Source organism: Mycteria americana, chromosome 19 (assembly GCF_035582795.1).
Source record: "Mycteria americana isolate JAX WOST 10 ecotype Jacksonville Zoo and Gardens chromosome 19, USCA_MyAme_1.0, whole genome shotgun sequence".
Lineage (NCBI taxonomy): Eukaryota > Metazoa > Chordata > Aves > Ciconiiformes > Ciconiidae > Mycteria > Mycteria americana.
In genome coordinates, this window is record NC_134383.1 from 2,958,715 (window position 1) to 2,975,025 (window position 16,311).

At 60.4% G+C, this 16,311-nt stretch overlaps 1 protein-coding gene across 4 annotated transcripts; it reads right to left on the bottom strand.

Annotated features, from left to right (window-relative positions):
- Nucleotides 1-1,540: 1,540 nt before the first annotated feature.
- MCAM (melanoma cell adhesion molecule) lies at nt 1,541-13,247 on the bottom strand. 4 transcript variants are annotated; one of them, XM_075521104.1, is made up of 15 exons: nt 13,131-13,247; nt 8,045-8,172; nt 7,724-7,934; nt 7,541-7,611; nt 7,342-7,429; nt 6,978-7,157; nt 6,770-6,897; nt 6,444-6,606; nt 6,233-6,354; nt 5,775-5,913; nt 5,544-5,665; nt 5,309-5,444; nt 4,420-4,561; nt 3,852-3,969; nt 1,541-2,974 (listed from the first exon to the last, which is right to left on the bottom strand). In XM_075521104.1, the coding sequence occupies exons 1-15, from the start codon at nt 13,195-13,197 to the stop codon at nt 2,945-2,947; spliced, it is 1,845 nt and encodes a 614-aa protein (XP_075377219.1). In that variant the 5' UTR covers nt 13,198-13,247; the 3' UTR covers nt 1,541-2,944. The 4 variants fall into 4 exon arrangements, with proteins under 4 accessions (XP_075377219.1, XP_075377218.1, XP_075377221.1 ...); XM_075521103.1 differs by having other exon boundaries at nt 6,978-7,175; XM_075521106.1 differs by lacking the exon at nt 3,852-3,969.
- Nucleotides 13,248-16,311: the final 3,064 nt, after the last annotated feature.

The following is a 16,311-nucleotide window of genomic DNA, read 5'->3' on the forward strand; positions in this document are numbered from 1 at the left end:
TAGAATCTAACAATAGTTCCCTATGAGTAGTAGTTACAGTAGCTGGGCCTAAAATTATCTATCAGAATTTATTGGAATGTATTTGTAGATCTATTAGTATCTACAATAGCTGGTAATAAGATTTTCTTGTATAATCTACTGGTATCTAATAATACTGTTATTCACTAAGTAGTTACTAGTATCTATATTAGCTAGAAATACAATAGTCTAGTAGAATGTATTAACAGAATCTACTTATAGAATTATCGATAGTAGTTATTAATGCAATTATCTATTAGAATTATTAGAATTCATGAATTGAATTTCTTATTAGTATACTTAGTAGCTAGCCATACAATTCTGTCTCATAATCTATGAGAATCTTTTAACAGAATTATCTACTCATATCTGTATTAGTATTATGGCAATTATCTATTAAAAGCTATTGCTATTAGCATCTAATAAACTAATTACCTATTTGTATTTAGTATCTATAGTAGCTATTAATACACTTATCAATTAAAATGTATTAGAATATATCAATAAGAATTATCTATTAGGATCTAGAGTAGCTAGTACATGAACAACAGTTATAATCTATTAGGATTCTTTAAGGGAAAAATCCATTAATATCTATTAGTATCTATAGTAGCTATCAATACAATTATCTACTATAATGTCTTGTTATCTATTAGAATCTAGTGACAGACTTATCTATGAGTAGTTATTAGCATCTATATTAACTATTAACACAACTATCTAATAGATTCTACTGCTGGGATCTATTAAATTCTATTGATAGTATTATCTTTTAGTATCTACCATCACTAGTAATATAATTATATATTACAATCTAATACTACAATTATCTATTAGAATACATTAGTACATTTATTAGTATTGGTAGTTATTAGTGTCTGTATTAGCTGTTAATGCAATTACCTATTATACAATTATCTGTTACCAGCTACAGGGGGTATAAACGTCATCTATTAGAACCTCAACGGGATTATCGACTAATAGCTATCTGTACCTCATTAGCCATTACCTACTGCTGCCTCTTAGTATTTGGTATCAGACTTGTCCACCACCTGTTAATAGCATCATCTATTACCAGTGAACAGAACACATTTTCCTGCCCTGGCTGCAGTGCAAATGCAGGTTAAGCCAACACTGTTCTGCTGGCTTCATCCAGGAAGCAAAGGGCCGTTTCTGGCAAAAGCCGTGCCGTGGCAGCACGTGCCGCTGCACGTCTTGCTGAGAGCAGCCGGACTGAGACCCCGGGGCAGCAGCCACCAGCCCACCGCAACGTTCAGCGGTGTCCCGGGGGCCTGGGTGAGGAGCGGTTCGAGCTGACGCTCGTCTGCTGACTTAAGCCCATTTCCTAGGTCAAAGTCCTGCTGTTGTGGAAGCAAATCTAAAGGTGGGAGTGCACATGGTGCCACCTGGCCTTGGTAACCTGCTCCTGGGGAAGGGAGCCTTGAAATAGAGTGGGGATGGGGAAGACATGCTGCCCTTACGTCCCAGTGGGGCCGCTGCTAGCAGGAACAAACTCAGAACCCAGCTTTGAACTTTGTACTTTATTTTCACATATATAAAAAAAACCCTTGCAAGTATCAGACAAAACTTCTGGAAATTTACACACAATCCAACAAAAAATATATATAAACCAAAGCTTTTGCTTCGACAACACTTGTAGCTCATGAGTATAGCTCACCACTTGTTAGGGCGCTGGCTGCCGGGCTGCTGCACGGCTCCCTGCTACCGGCAGAGGATGCTGGGGGAGCGCAAGGGGACACATCTCCTGTCGCCCAGGGTTAGCCTCAGCCCCTTGCCGAAGGGCTGGGGGGGTGATAGGCTTGTGGACAGCATAGCACTGAGAGTACATGACTTAGAGGAAGGAGGGGCTGCAGGGGGCTGATCTCTCTAGGAGAAGGCAGGAGGGCTGGGACAGGCCACGGCAGCGGAAGCTAAAGGCAGGCTGCTTGCCCGTCTCTCCACCACTCAGCTGCTGTAGCACCGTCTGGCTGTGGGGCCAGGGGTGCCACCGAAGCACACAAATAAACCAGTTTTACCTGGGGCTGGTAACTGTTCAGCACAAAAAGACCCCTGAGACATCGCCGACTGGCCCTGGCCTAATATTCCTTAGTTTTAAATCTGGGGGAGGCTTTGGGACCAACTGTTGCCAGCAGCTGTGCAGGCCCCCTAAAAGCAATCCAATTCCCTGGGGAGTGGGGAGAGGGAAGCCCTCCCCCTCACATCAGCAAGGCTACACTACAAACCAGAGAACCTACGCCCTTGGTCTGGCACGTGGCTGAGAGATGGGCACCCCTGTCCTTGCCCTGCCAGGTACTTGCCTCCTGTAGGATCACAGCTACCCGTCATGGAGCTCCCTATCTGCACAGCACCGTCAGGACACGCTGCGCTAAACCGACGAGACAAGAACAGTTCAAAAGGAAAAGCAAAGCACTAACACCTCCCCAGCAGCTGGCAAACACCGCTCTAGCACACCACTTCCATTCTTCGCTCGTCTAACCTGCACACCACTACATCTAAGGTGCCTGGGACATCCCAAAAGTAAAAGTAAAATTTCACCAGCTTTTCTGAGCAAGTTTGGGGTAAAACACATCAAAACCTTCCCACACATGTACAGGACAGATTTCCTGAAAACGCCTCAAATCCTTCCACCAGGTAGCTTAATAGGATATTTCTTTCTAATATTGCTGTTGGCTTCTCTGTAGTAATAAGCAAGTCCAGCTTTGCTGCTGCTAAGTTGACAACCTGCAAGCCCACGGCTGAGGTAACGGACAGGTGAGTCAGGGGATTCCCCTGCGCATTGGGGCTCAGCACTGCAACGCAGTAATTGTCTCTGGCAGTGCTCCCCAGGTACTGGAGCAGGGGTGGGACAAGGCAATCCAAGAGCAGGAAAGGTTTGAAGGAAGAAAGCACTTAGGAGATTCCCTCTCTAGTTTCTCAGATCGATGTATTTCTCGCTCTTCGGTCCGCCAAAACAGAAAGAGGGGAAAAAAAAAAGGCAGTTAGGGGTGAACATAAAACCAGGTCCTCCACTGCAGGTGTCTGCGTGACAGACAGCAATGCGATGAGGGAGAGCCGCCAGCCCGGGCCACCCTGTGGTGGCTGAGCACCCATCCCAGGGCAAGCGCTGAGCGCGAGCTGCATGGGCAGCAGGACCAGAGTGGGGTTATCTCTTGGCCTACGGCAAATAAAACTGCAGCGAGCTCAGGTGCTGCATCCTATGGCTCCGCAGGACGCGCATGCCCTGCCTTAGCACGGTGACGGTCTGGCACCGATACTGTGAATAGTTGCTCGAGCCCCTGGTGGCTCTCGACCCCAGGTGAGAGGTAAGCACGCGGCCCGGGAGACTCATCTCATCCTGCCCTGAGAGCTTTGGCTCAGAGACGCCAGAGCAGGGCCCATTCCTGCAGCCTCTGCTCTGACTCCCGGCCAGAGACGTTTATGTAGTTCCTTCTCCTAGAGCCCCCCGGGGAGCCTGGCTCCTGCTCCAGGGAGTGCGGAAGGAGGCAGTGCCAAGCAGGCCAGGCAGTGGGCAGCGTGCCCCCAGGAGGTGCCAGGGGTGGCACGGAGCAGAGCTGCACGCGCAGGGGAGGGCTGCTCCTACATCCTTGGAGCAGAGAGCTGTGGCTTTGTCACCTCCCCTCCCTCCCACGGCCCCTCTCGAGCGCTGATGATGGATGATGGAGGCCCATGCAGGGTGGGGAGTGCTGGGAGAGGAGCTTGCGAGGAGGAGAAAAGCATTACCTCGATGCACCCCGTACACTCCTCGCCTCCGCTCCCAGCCCTGGGAGCAGCCCTGGCCCTGGGGAAGGGCAGTGCACGACGCTCTGTCCTACCTGGTCAGCGGCAGGTCTCTTCTCGCCGTTGGCACCCTGCAGGAGCCCCGCCTCTTCGGAAAGTTTATCTGACTTAACTTCAACTACAATCTTGTCTTTACGTGCCTCTGGCTTTGTGCTAGGGGAGGGAGGTGACAATTTTGAGACATGTTTGCGATACCAAAAAGGGCATGTGGCCGGCTGAGCGAGGCCAAGCCCTGGGGCTCCATCTCAGGGGATGCTCTGGAGCGGGGCCAGGGCAGAGGAAGACCAAGGGTGAAAGAGGCTCCGGCTCAGAGAATACTTTGGGCTGCCCAGGCCCTCCCTGGGGAGGAGTCCCTTGGCTGCTCTACCACTCTGCTGTCCTCCTCATCGCCTCCCTGTGCGGACGGGGGCCAGCAGTGCGGACCCCAGGCTGTGGGAAGCTGGAAGCGCTGCCGAGACCCCAGCGCGGTGCCCCCCGAGGCTGCACTATTGCCTCCCTCCGCGCTGGGCAGGGAGTGGCTGGTGGAATGAGATGGGAAGCATGAGTGATGGCAAGCACCTCTGGCCCCAAGGGCTCCCTGGGAGGGTGGGCGGCAGTGCTTACATGTCCTGTTTCCCAGCGCGGCCACACGGGATCTTGCCTTTCTTGTGCAGGAAGTAGATGACAGACCCCAGCACAGCCACCACGAGGATGCAGACGATGATCGCCACAATGATCACCCCTTTGCTCTCTGGTGTCTTTTGATCTAAACGCAACAGGAGACAAAGAGGTTAATGCCTGTCCCACCCTGATGCTTTCCAGCTTCGGCATTACTGTGCACCCCCTTGAGGGTAAGGGAAGGACCCCTTCCCCCAGGAAAGCACCACGGGGACTCCAGTTCCCGGTGCTTCTCCAGCTCCCTGCAGGATGCAGATGTCAGTACAAAAATGCTCCGTTAGGACAGTTTCTGCATGAACACGCTTTGCATTCTGTTCCCGGCTGCCATGCCCCTGCATGCCATAGGAGGATGGCTTACAGGGTTTCCTGCAAGGCATCAGGCCACCCCTTTGCTTGCTTGCTCAGTGGGCCTGGGCTGCAGGAAGCCGCACTTGATGGCCTCGCTGGGCTACAGGCTGAGGACAAGCAGGCAGCTTTCACACCACTGCAGAAACAGGTGGAGACAGAGCCTCCGTTTCCCTCGCGGCTTGGCAGGGAGAGAGGAGCAGTGACACATACGGTGCAAGAGCCAGCAGCCAAGGCTCCCTCCCCAAGCCAGAGGTGAGCATGACTCCCGTAGGCGGCATGCTCCCGCCAGAGCCTGGGCTGATGGACGCGCACACCCAGCGCGGTGAGGAGACTGACCTTTTCTGATGGACTCCACTGGTAGAGCAGGAAGGGAGGGAAAGGAACAGAGGTCAGCCATGCCACAGCAGCACGGCACACATGGCACCTGTGAGAGCGGGACTAATACTTCTCTGGGTTCCCAGGGCAGAGGGCAGTGCCTGAGACTCACCGAGCAGCTGGATGTGCTTCTCGCTGACACCCAGTGCGTTGGAGACCCTGCACATGGCTCCTGCCCGCAGCAGGTCATGGTTCACGCGCACCGTCAGGTTGCTGGCGACGTGCTGATTTTCAACGTACTCATGAGCCTGCAAGGAGGGGAGGCAGCGAAGGATTCAGCGCCCAAGGCAATGTGCAGCCCCTCTGAAAGACCACAGCCTGGACCCATCACCCTCCCCAGCTCTCACCGTCCCGTTGACATTCCAGTGGACAGAGGGCCTGGGGAAAGCAATGGCCTTGCAGGTCAGGTTCACCACCTCGTCCTGCCGCACGTACAGCGGGGAGCTGATGGCGACGATCCGCGGCTTCCCTGTGGGGAGGGCACATCAAGCATCCGTGGCTCTCGGAGGGAACAGGGCTGAGGCTGGGCGGGATGCACTCTGGCAGGGTGGCATGCCCGCACACATGCCAGTTCTTACCCTGAACAGCCACGGCCACCTGCTTGCTCTGCTCCAGCCCCGGCACGCTTGGTGCGATCACCTTGCAGCTGAAGTTGCTGGAGGTTTCGAAGGTGAGGTTGCTCAGAAAGAGCTGGTTCCCTTCTGCGACCTTCCTGCCCTGTTGCAAAGGGATGCCGCCCAGCAATGAGGCTGAGCACCAGGCCCTTCTGCACCCAGCTCCCCAGGCTCTGCGGCTGTCCCAGAGGGGCTCAGCCCTCCCTCCTATGCACAGCAAGGGAGCCTGCAAGCGCAGAACCTCTCTGCAGTACTGGCCAGGAGGTGAAGAGCTAGAGATGGACAATGCAGGTCCATGCAAGGGGGAATCCTACCCCTGGCCTCTCTCAGGAGAGATGGAGCAAGCTCCTGGCTCTGCCCAGTTTGCTGCAAAGCCCAGGCTCAGCGAGCCTGAGCATGACAATATCCGAATGCCTGCTCACCTGCTCATCCCTCCACTGGTAGTCCAGGGCCACGGGGCTGTGGGCATCGCAGCTCAGCCTCACGCTATCCCCTTCCTGAACGGGTGAGGATGGCTCCATCTTCACATGGACCCCTTCAATGTCTAGGAGAGGGATGGAGAACCATGGCAGGGTGAGCAAGAGGGATGGGGCACCCACCATGAGGTGCACAGGGTCCTGTCCCCTGCCTTACAGTTCACAACAAGCTCCACATCCTTCTCCAGCTGTCTCATATCATCCAAGTCCAGGGTCTGGCATCTGTACAGGCCGCTGCTGCTCTTATTTACATCATGCAGGTTCAGCACCCCACTGCTGGTATCTGCCAGCGATGTCAGGTCCTGCCAGTTGTCCTCCAGCTGCAGGCAGCGGAGAGAAAGCAGAGCCCTTAGCCCCACACAGGCACCCTCCATCCCGGTCGCTGCATCCCACTCCCCAGGGCCCTCCAGGCAGGGGACAAGGAGCAGCCAGGACACAAGATGCCTGCCAACAGAGAGGTGCCCAGGTCCCCTCCAGCCTCACCTCTCTCTTATAGAAGCTGAAGACGGGCGCTGGGTTCCCATCGGCCTCGCAGACCAGCTTCACATCATCCCCTTCCTTCACCAGTGCCGAGGACGGCATGACCTGCAGCTTCACGTGCTGCGCAGGGTCTGGGGGAGGAGAGAGTGGTGAGGGTTGGTGCGGGTCTCCGCCACGCAGCACCGGGCATGGCCCCCAGCCCCTGACTCACAGAAGACAGTGACATTGACTCGCCGTGACTCCACGGTGTGCCTCTGTCCCCGCAGCCAGTAGTGCACGGTGCAGTGGTAGAGGGAGTTGCGGTCCTCCCGGGTGACATGGGTGAAGAGGGTGCTGCTCACCGTGTACAGCCCGCTTGACTCGCGGGTCACCGTAGCCGGGATCTTCACCACTGCAGGGGACACAGCCGCTATTCCCAGCCCGTGGGGAGGTGAGGAGGGCTCCCTTGGGAGCACAGGGCTCCTTTGGGTGTCCACGGGCTGCTAGTCCCCAGCCGATGAGGCCCTGGATAGCACAAGTGCCCCGGCCCCTCTCTCAAGCAGGCAGGTGCAGTTCCCCATCCCCATCCAACTCACTCTTCTCCTCCGGCTGCAGCTGCTCCCCATTCTTGTGCCACGTGATGTTCGGGGGTGGGAAGCTGTTCCTGCTCGTGCACTGGGCAATCTGCAGCAGCAGAGCGAGCCTTGAGCACGGGGTGCCCCCATGGGGAGAGGGGAGTGGGGAGCCTGGCACGGCTGGGAGCCTCTCCCTCCCCTGTGTGGGGGCTCTTCTCACCTGCGGGATGTCACTGCTCTGCACGGAGACGCCTCCTGAGTTGGCCACGATCTCAGGGGCCCCGGGGACCTCTGGAAAGAGAAGCCACCCCACACATATTAGGAGGGACGGGACGGGACGGGATTCCCCGCCAGCCCCGCAGAGCGGATGCACGGCATGCTGCCCTCCTGCCCCATCACTCACTGTAGACGTGGAGCTCGGTGCGGTTCTCGCCCATGCCATGGCTGCCTGCCCCGACCTGGCACACGAAGGTCCTGGCGTCCTGCACGGTCACCCTGCTGATGGAGAGGGCCTTGTCCTCCCCCACTGAAAGCCGCCCCTTGTAGTCCGTGTTCTCCTCCAGGATCTTGCTGCCCGTGATGTGGAACAGCCTCACCTGGTTGTTGCGGTCAATCTACAAGACGAGGGGCCGAGGCTGGGCTGATGGGGAGCCCGGGAGAAAGCCCCGGGCTAGCTGCCACCCCAGCCCACCGCCCACCGCTCCTCTCCCAGGTCAGCACTCACGTAGGACCAGTTGATGTAGGTGTAGGAACCATTTCCAGGGATGTAGAAGTTGCACTCGATCCTGGCCGTGCCCCCACTCTCCACTTCGACCACTGCTGGCATGGAGACCTCCAGCTTGCTGGCTGCAGCTGCAGGACAGAGCCCGTCAGGGGCGGGAAACACGGGGAAGCCCCAGTGTCTGAGCTAGCGAGGGAGCTGATCCCAGGCCTGCCCCCATCTCCATCCCCCAAAGGGCATGGGGCAGAGCCATGTCCTGCGCTGGCATCCCCCAGGCACCGTGTCCCAGCCCAGCGGGAGTGCCAGCCAGGAGCACAGCCCCGCTCCTGCCGCCACGCTGCCTTCTGTGTCCACAGAGAGCCTGTGGGCTCAGGCCACCACCCCTGTTCCCAGAGAGGGGACGACACACACTGTGCTCACACCGCTGGTCTCCTCAGAACACCTGGAGACAACCACCCACCCCACTGCTGCTGCAGTCCCTGCCAGGCCTGCCCTCTCCATGGCATCCCAGCCTTGCTGAAATGGGCAGCAAGACCTCTGAGCCCCCAAATCTCCCCGCACACCACTGAGGCAGGGAGCGGCTGCACCTCGCCTGGGGATGGGTGTGGGAAGTGGCTGTGTCTCCACAGCCCACAAGCAAGCAGATCGCCTTGCCAGCTGCCTTACTCTGAGCCCGGGGCAGCGCTGATCCCCCTCACACCCCAGAGCACACATCTACCCCCCTGGTCTGAGCCAGCATCCCAGATCAGCACCCACCTCGTCTTGCTGGCCCCAAGGGCCAGGCAAGGAGATGTCGGGAGGTTAGCAGAGGCAGGGAAAGGGGCTGGGTGCTGGAGTCTGAAGCTGGCAGCACAAAGGCTGCACCTTCCCGCGGCCCAGGACCAGAGCCCTGACGTCAGCCTGCACGGCCCCCGCAGCGGCCCCGGGAGCTGGGACATGAATGAGGCGCTGTGTTCCTCTGCAGCGGCATGAGGCGCACAGGGTAGCAGCTCAGGAGGGGTGCCCCAGCCAGCTGCGGCTGCCTGCTGCTCCCTTTCTCCCTCCAAGGCAACAGGGCCTGTGGGGGAGGCAGCATGCCCCTGACCCCACCATGGCCGTGCCACAGCCAGGACTCCCGGGTCCCTCCCCAAGCTCCGACCCTGCCACCCGTGCAGGAACCCAGAACCCAGCAGTCGGAGCATCCACCCCTGCAGCGTACCTAAGGCAAGCCCCTTGCTGTTGCCCTGCTCCCTGCCCATAAAGCAAACGCAGCACTGTCCACCCATAGCATGGGTGGCACCAGGGACTGACACCCCCGGTGAGCAGAGCCTGCCCACCCCAGCACCCCACCTTCCCTCCCAGCCCAGCAGCCTGCTCCCCCACAGCAGTAATGGAGCTCCTGGCCACGCTCCAGAGCAGCAGGGAAAGGTAACGGCTATCGATCCAGGACAGGGAACAGAGCAGCTTCCCGAGGGGCTGGGGGCAGAGCAGCTCCAGCTGGGCACAGCAGAGACAAGGGCTGCGTCACAGGAAGGCTGGGAATACCATCGCTGCTGGCCCTGTGGATGCCAAAGCAAGGAGGGTCTGCACACCCTGGGCTGGCACGCAGCCCTGCAGGAGGGGACAGTGGTCTGTCCCTCAGCAAACAGGGCCAGCCAGCTCAGCACTCACGGCCCAGCCCAGGTATGGGAGCTGGGGACAAGAGGCTGGAGGAAGCCAGCTGTGTCAACAGCTCCCTTGATAGTGCCGCTCGGTAACAGCCACAGAGCCTCACAAGTGAGGCAACTTCAAAGGGCAATGCCGTGCCCACAAAATACCCTTTGTCTGGAGTGGGTATGTGGTGGCACAGCCCCAAAATGCAGCCAGGAGCCCTTCTGCCACAGCAAAGGCCCCGGCTCACAGGACGAGCCACCTCAGGACACCCCAACATCCAGTTTTTGGCCCTAACCCATCCCATCGGCACGGTACAGTTGGCACTAAGCAAAGAGGGATGAGCAAAGCACTGCACAGGAAAGGAGGTGCTAGAAAAACAGGTGAAAGCCTCAGAGATAAGTGTGCACCGGGGTCAGGAAACTGAACCGAGCGTACATAGGAAAGGACAACTTTGCACTGGAGGCCCCTGCCCACCTGTACAGCCATGACTTGGCTGCCTGGTGCAGCCGGGCACCCGCAGACTTGGGCAAGCCTGGGGCTGGGGTGCACCCCTGCTGCCGCCCTGCACCCTCCCCTGAGCCTTGACACTTCTGGGCTGTAGGCAGCCAGGCCAGGCTTTGTCCCCCCCATCATTTTTAGACCTTCAGCATAGGCCCCGGGCAGAGCCAGCCCCTGGGAGAGGGAGAGCTGCTGGCCCGCCCCGCTGACCCGCTCGGCATGAGAGCCCTCATCCAGGCAGCGAAGCAGTCGAAACCATGAGCTCAGAGCTGGAGAATGGCTGGCATCTGGGGCTGGCATGAGGCACACATCCCTCCCACCCATCTCTCCCACCCATCCGCTGCCCTTGAGGAGGTGGACATGGACGCTGCAGCCCCCACCCTGCCTGGAACAAGGGCTCACTGATCCCCACCTCCTCCGGGGCAGGGTGGACACTAGCCCTCCCCTGGGCTGGAAGGAGTACCCAGCGACACCGCAAGTGCGGCTAGCTGGGGGACGCAAGGTCCCCCACAACCCTGGGGACACAAGGCTTCCTCCCACAGCTCCAAGACCCCACAGCCTGCCAGGTGCGTGGGCAGGCTAGAGAGGCAATGGGCACAGGCACTCTGGCATAGCAGGCCCTGGAGACGTGGCTATCCTCCCTTGTGCCCAGCATGGCTGCAGACACCGCTTTGTTGAGGGAACCTGGGCAGGGCTGGAGACCCATCAGCCACACATGGAGCAGCCCAGCTGCAGAGCTGAGCTCCAGCCTGCACCATGCACCCCAAGCGCCTGGCACAGCTCCAGCGGGAGACCTAGAGATCTGGAGAGGACGTCTGCAGCAAGCAAGCAGGGAAGGGAGGAGAGCCCCCGTGCCTTTCCATCTGGCTGGCGGACAGCCGGCCGGCAGCCAGAGCTCCACAGAACAAAGATTTGCTTTTAGAGACGGGGAAGGGGGTGGGGAGTAGCACAGCCCCTCCGACAGCCTCCTGTGGAGCTGAGGTGTGTGGGGAGCCGGCGAGGAGCGCGGCCGTGTTGGCGGCGCAGAGCCCCCAGCGCAGAGCCCCCGGCCCAGAGCAGCGAGAGGAGGGGCACCACGGGGGTCTGGAGCCGCACATGGGATGCCTGAGGTTTCCGCGGGTTTCTGCTCCCCTCTCCGGGAAACCAGCTGCGGCCAGATCCCTCCTGCTCCTGTATCACGCACACGTGCTACCTTCCTCTGCCTTGGCAAGGCCGCCCTTCCTGCACAGATCCCTGAGCCGGGGTGCCCCAGTTCCCACAGAGCGGGATCACCTCCACATCTTCTTCCCCATGGAGGGGAGAAACAGGTTGCAGAGCCCAGGCCCTGCAGAGCACCACTGCCAGCGCCCAGCAGCCTCCGCCCCAGCCCAGCCCTCATTGTGCTGGGGATGGGGAGGGCCCAAGGCTCTGCTGCAGGCGGGACCGGTGCCTTGCACCCCCAAACAAACCCCATCATCCCATCAGGACCCAGCCATGTGCACCAGGAGAGGAAAGGCTCAGAGCCCCAGCCCTGCAGCCAGGTGACAACATCCGCAGAGACCTCTCTAACAGCCGGAGACTGCAGTGCAGAAGGGGCCGGGGTAGCACTGGCAGCTCCAGTGCGGGCTCAGCCCCCCATCCCGGCAGCACGGTGAGCCCTCCAGCCCGCCTGGGAATTGCTTTGCTGTGGCCCCTCGTGCTTCTGGGAAGCATCAAGCCTTTCGCCGTGGCTGGGCTTGCAAACAGACAGATGCCGCCAACCAATAAACGCCTCGCTCAGCGCATATGCTGTGAGGAAGGGGATCCCAGCACGGGCCAGGGTTGGAAGCAGCCTGCCTTTGGCTGGGGCGTTCAGCTCTCCTGCGGCGCCAAGGCCTTGGCCAGAGCAGGCTTCCCCAGCGCCTGGGGCCACCTCCGCAGCACGGCTGGGCAGCGACAAGGCGAGAAGGCGGCAGGGAGCAGCCAGCGCACCGGGACCGCTCCCTGGCCCCCGGCGAGGGGAGGGCATGCTGCAGGGAGCAGGGCTAGGCAGGAAATGCAGCTCCCCCCCCCGAGGGTGAAAATGGACTGGAAAGAGGATAAAAAAAGAAAGCGTGAAAAAAGCCAAGAGAAACAAAGTGCTCAGGGAAAAACTCCTTAGAAGGAAGGGGGTGGATGCTTCCTAATAACTCGACCAATTCACCCTGCTGCACACTGAACACACGTGGGGGCACCCCGCCGCTCACGCCCTTGCCTCTGCCCGACGGAGCACGGCCCCAGGAGCCTGCCTTGCGCCGGCCACCTTGCCGGGCCATAGGGCCAGCCTCCCCGGGGACATAGAGGGCACCCCTCGCCCTGCCCTGCCCTGCCCCGCCCTAGGGGGGCTGCAAAGGGGCCCCGAGAGCGGAATGGGGCACCGCCGCCGCGGAGCCCGGGGACGTGCAGGCGAGGACATACGCTCGAGGGGGCTGCTCCCACCCAGGCTCGCCCGGCACCACGGTTTTAGCATTCCTGGCCCCAAGCCAGGCAGCGCCCGAAGGGCGTCAGCTCTGCTGGCTGCCCGGGCTGGCCGCGGAGCGGCTCTGCGGGGAAGACCCCGCCGGCTGCCGCCCCTCGCCCCCTCGGAGCGCGCAGCCCGGCGTTGGGAAGGGGCCGGGCAGGGCCGGGCCGCGGGCAGAGGCCAGCAGACCCCAGCACCGCACGCCCCCGCTGCCGGAGCCGTGTCCCGCTGCAGCCCGGCGCCCCCCGGGCAGCGGCGAGACCGGGGCCGGCGGCAGCACGGGGCGAAGGGGCATCCCTGCCCGGCGACGGCGCGGCCCCGCGCCCCGCCCCGCCCCGCAGGCGGCTGCACCCGCGGCGCCGCAGCGCGGCCCCCGCCCGGCCGCCCGGAGCGCCCCGCTGCCCCCGCGCCCGCAGGTGCGCCCGCCCGCCCCCGGCACGGACCGGCACCGACCGGTGCGGTCCGGTCCGGCCCGGCAGCGCCGCGCCCGACGCCACTCACCGCAGCAGAGCAGGAGGCAGCAGCCCCAGCCCAGGGCGAGCCCGGCCGCCCGCCGCCCCCCAGCCATGCCCGCCGCCGCCGCCGGCCGCCCGCGACTGAGCGGGGCCGCGGGCTGACGTCAGGCGGAGGAGGAGGAGGAGGAGGAGGAGGAAGGCGCGGTGCCTGCCCACCGCCCGCGGCCGCTTATCACCCCCCAGCGGCAGCCGGCCGGGCGCCGCCGCGCCAAAGCCCCGCAGCGCCCAGCACGGCCGGCAGCCCGGCGGGGTTGCGGACCCCGGCCCCACTCGGCCTCCGTCCCCGGCCGCGGGCAGCGGGCATCGCGCGTCGCTCGGGCGGGTGCGGGACGGCGGCCGGCTCCCCGGCTCTCCCAGACGGTCCCCTAACTCTGAGCCCCGAGTAAATGCTCCCCCCGTCTCGGCAGGGGCCGTTTTCAGGCATTTCTAGCTCTGCTGGAGGGGCTCGTTCCAGCTCAGCTTGCAGACCTGCAGTCTGCCAGGTCCTACCTGTCCAGGCTTGCACAGGCTGATCGGAGCAGACTGCCGGGCGCTGAAGGTGGGTCGCTAAGCAGACCCGGCGAAGGGGGCAGAGGTGTGGGGTCGGGCCGGTTTCCACAGGGGCTTCGGGAATGCCGGAAAGGGGGACTGTGCCACTTTGAGGCATCGGTGGATCTGGCTGGCAGTGCTTCACGGCAGAATTGACTCACTCCCCTGCTCTGCCCCAAAGCCCAGCCACAGCTTCTGGGTTGCCTTTGAACCCACACAGGCGGACTCAAAAATAGGGGGACCAAACCACTCTTCATCATTGCCTGGGCTCTGGGAGACACCTAGGCACAGTGGGGTCCTCGGGGAGCAGCAGGGACACGAGGGTGGTGTCGTCCCAGGCAGGTCACCGAGGCCTGCGGGGTTTGCGCCCCAGGCCCTGCTCCACCTTGGTCTCCCCGCATGCGGTGCCCCTAGCCCTGCAGGGAGGCTCTCTGCAAAGCCCTGTCCCTGTCCCCGAGGCAGGGCCCCAGGGCATAGCCCCGCTCTGTGGTGCAGCTTCCCCTCACTCTCGCACAGCTGTTGAACAGGGCGGCTGTGGAAAAGCGGTTAGCTGCGGTGGCCGGGGCAGCATGCCTGGCCGGGGGCTGGCCCGGGGGCGGAGGGGCTGTCGGGGCTGCACAAGGCTGCTATTATGCAGGGGTAATCACCCAGAGCAAACACAGCCCGGCCCCTCCTGCAGCCCCGAGACAGGCCCCCCACACAGGCCTAGGGGAGCACAACAAACCTCCCCAGGTGCTGCAAGTTGCCCACAGCCAACCATGCAGGACACCCGGGTCAAAGTGCCCCTGCCCCATTGCAGCCTGGCATCAGCACCTCAGTTTTCCCCCAGGTCAATCAGAGCCAGAGGGGCTGTGTTGGAGGACAAAGCACTGGGGTTTTCTTCTCCTTCAAAGCCCTTCTTCTGCCTCCCACACTGTCGCTCCCCATTCAGACAGGACTCACCCAGTTCGCTGACACAAATTCACCCCACCTGAGGACAGGCCCAGGGCTGCCCCAGCACCTCCCGAGAGCAGCAAGAGCTGCTCCTCCAGCTCTTGGCCCAGGGGCTCTGAACCTTTGCATATCCTCTTCTCTCCTCTTCTCTCTTCCGCTTGCTTTTCCTGCAGCATTAGCTGCACTCCAGGCTCTGGGCAGCATGGGCCGCATCTCTCCAACCACCCTGAGTCACTCTGGGGCCAGGCTGCAGGTTCCCCTAGGCCACAGCATTCCTCCCAGGCATCGCCAAGCACCTCTCATACCCCCATCCCCTCCAGCCCCAGCAACCCTGTGCTGGCCCCCAGCCCCAGCCCTGCTCCCCTGCCGGTGCCATGCAGCAGCCCTTCCCATGCTCTCCCCCTGCCTCGTCTGTGTGCCTGGCCAGCCCCCCCACAACACTTTCCCAGCCAAATAGACTTGATGATTCATTGGAAATGATTAAATTTTTTCCCCACGAGATTAGTTGCTTAAAATGGCAATGCTGGGCAGCGATAAGGCTCGTAGCCCCCGCATTGCCGGTGCAGAGGGGAGGCCTCCTCCTAGGCAGTGCATTAGCTGGGAGGAGCAAGTGCAAGGGAGATGTGCCATCTCCCGCAGGCCGCTCGCGGGCTGCTCTCCGGCCCCACGGCTGTGGTGCAGGGATGCTCTTGCAGCTGATGGTGGCAGGAGCTCCCTGTCTGCGGTGGGAACAGCCACCCGCTGAGCAGGCGCCCGGGCCTCAGGGACCCCCTGATGACATGCTCACACTTTCCTCTCCCTCCAAAGGGCAGGATGCAGCACCAGAGGAGCTTCAGGCTCTCGTCCCCTTGGAGGAGGAAAGAGATGTTCCATTTTGCACAAAATACCGCGATTTAAGCCCCACAAATGCCACCCTGGGAGGGAAGAGGGCCCAAGAGGTCCCGCTTTCCAGTGGGAAAGCATCCACCAAGTCAAATAAACAAGCAGGAGAACCCAGATGACACACTGCTGGTGCATTTTGTTCTGGTGCTAACTTTTATTCTGTGTCAAAAATAAAGCAAAATGTTGCTAATAAAACCTCTGCAGAAAATTCCCAGCAGTTGGAAAGGGCAATGCCACTCCCTGGAGAAAAGAGGCTGGCCAACTGCTGCGGCAGGGAGCATGCCACCACCCTGAAACAGCCTTCCACTGTTACTGCAACGGCCATGCCTCCAGTTGGTTGGGCTTCTGCTTTTCAGACTGTTTAAAGAAAGCTTATTTTTTTTTCTCTACCAAACTAATGGTTCTGGGGACAGGATTTGAAAGCAAGGCCCCGCTGCCCTCACAGCTGGCATGAAATCACCCTGCCACGCTGTGTGCGGCACCCAGTGGGCTCGGGGTCTCTGCGTGGGGAGCACAGCAGGCTGGCCACCTTCATCTTCTCTCTCTGCTGCCTTATCTCACGCCTTCTTATTTATTTGCTTGCTTAATGGATTTGGCTTCGGCCCCCATTCACTGCTATGCAAACAAACAGGGTGGATTAGGCTCCCGTGTCGTGGTCCCACGCACACAGCCAGGGTGGGAAGGTCAGGGCGCACGGGTCCAGCCCCAGCTGAGGCACGGAGCAGCTCTCGCTCTCTGGCAGCCGAGGGAACCCGGGCCTCTGGGCCCCCACAGCTCCCAGCGCTCTCCTTCTCCAACCCTCCTGCCACCTCTCAGGTGAGAGG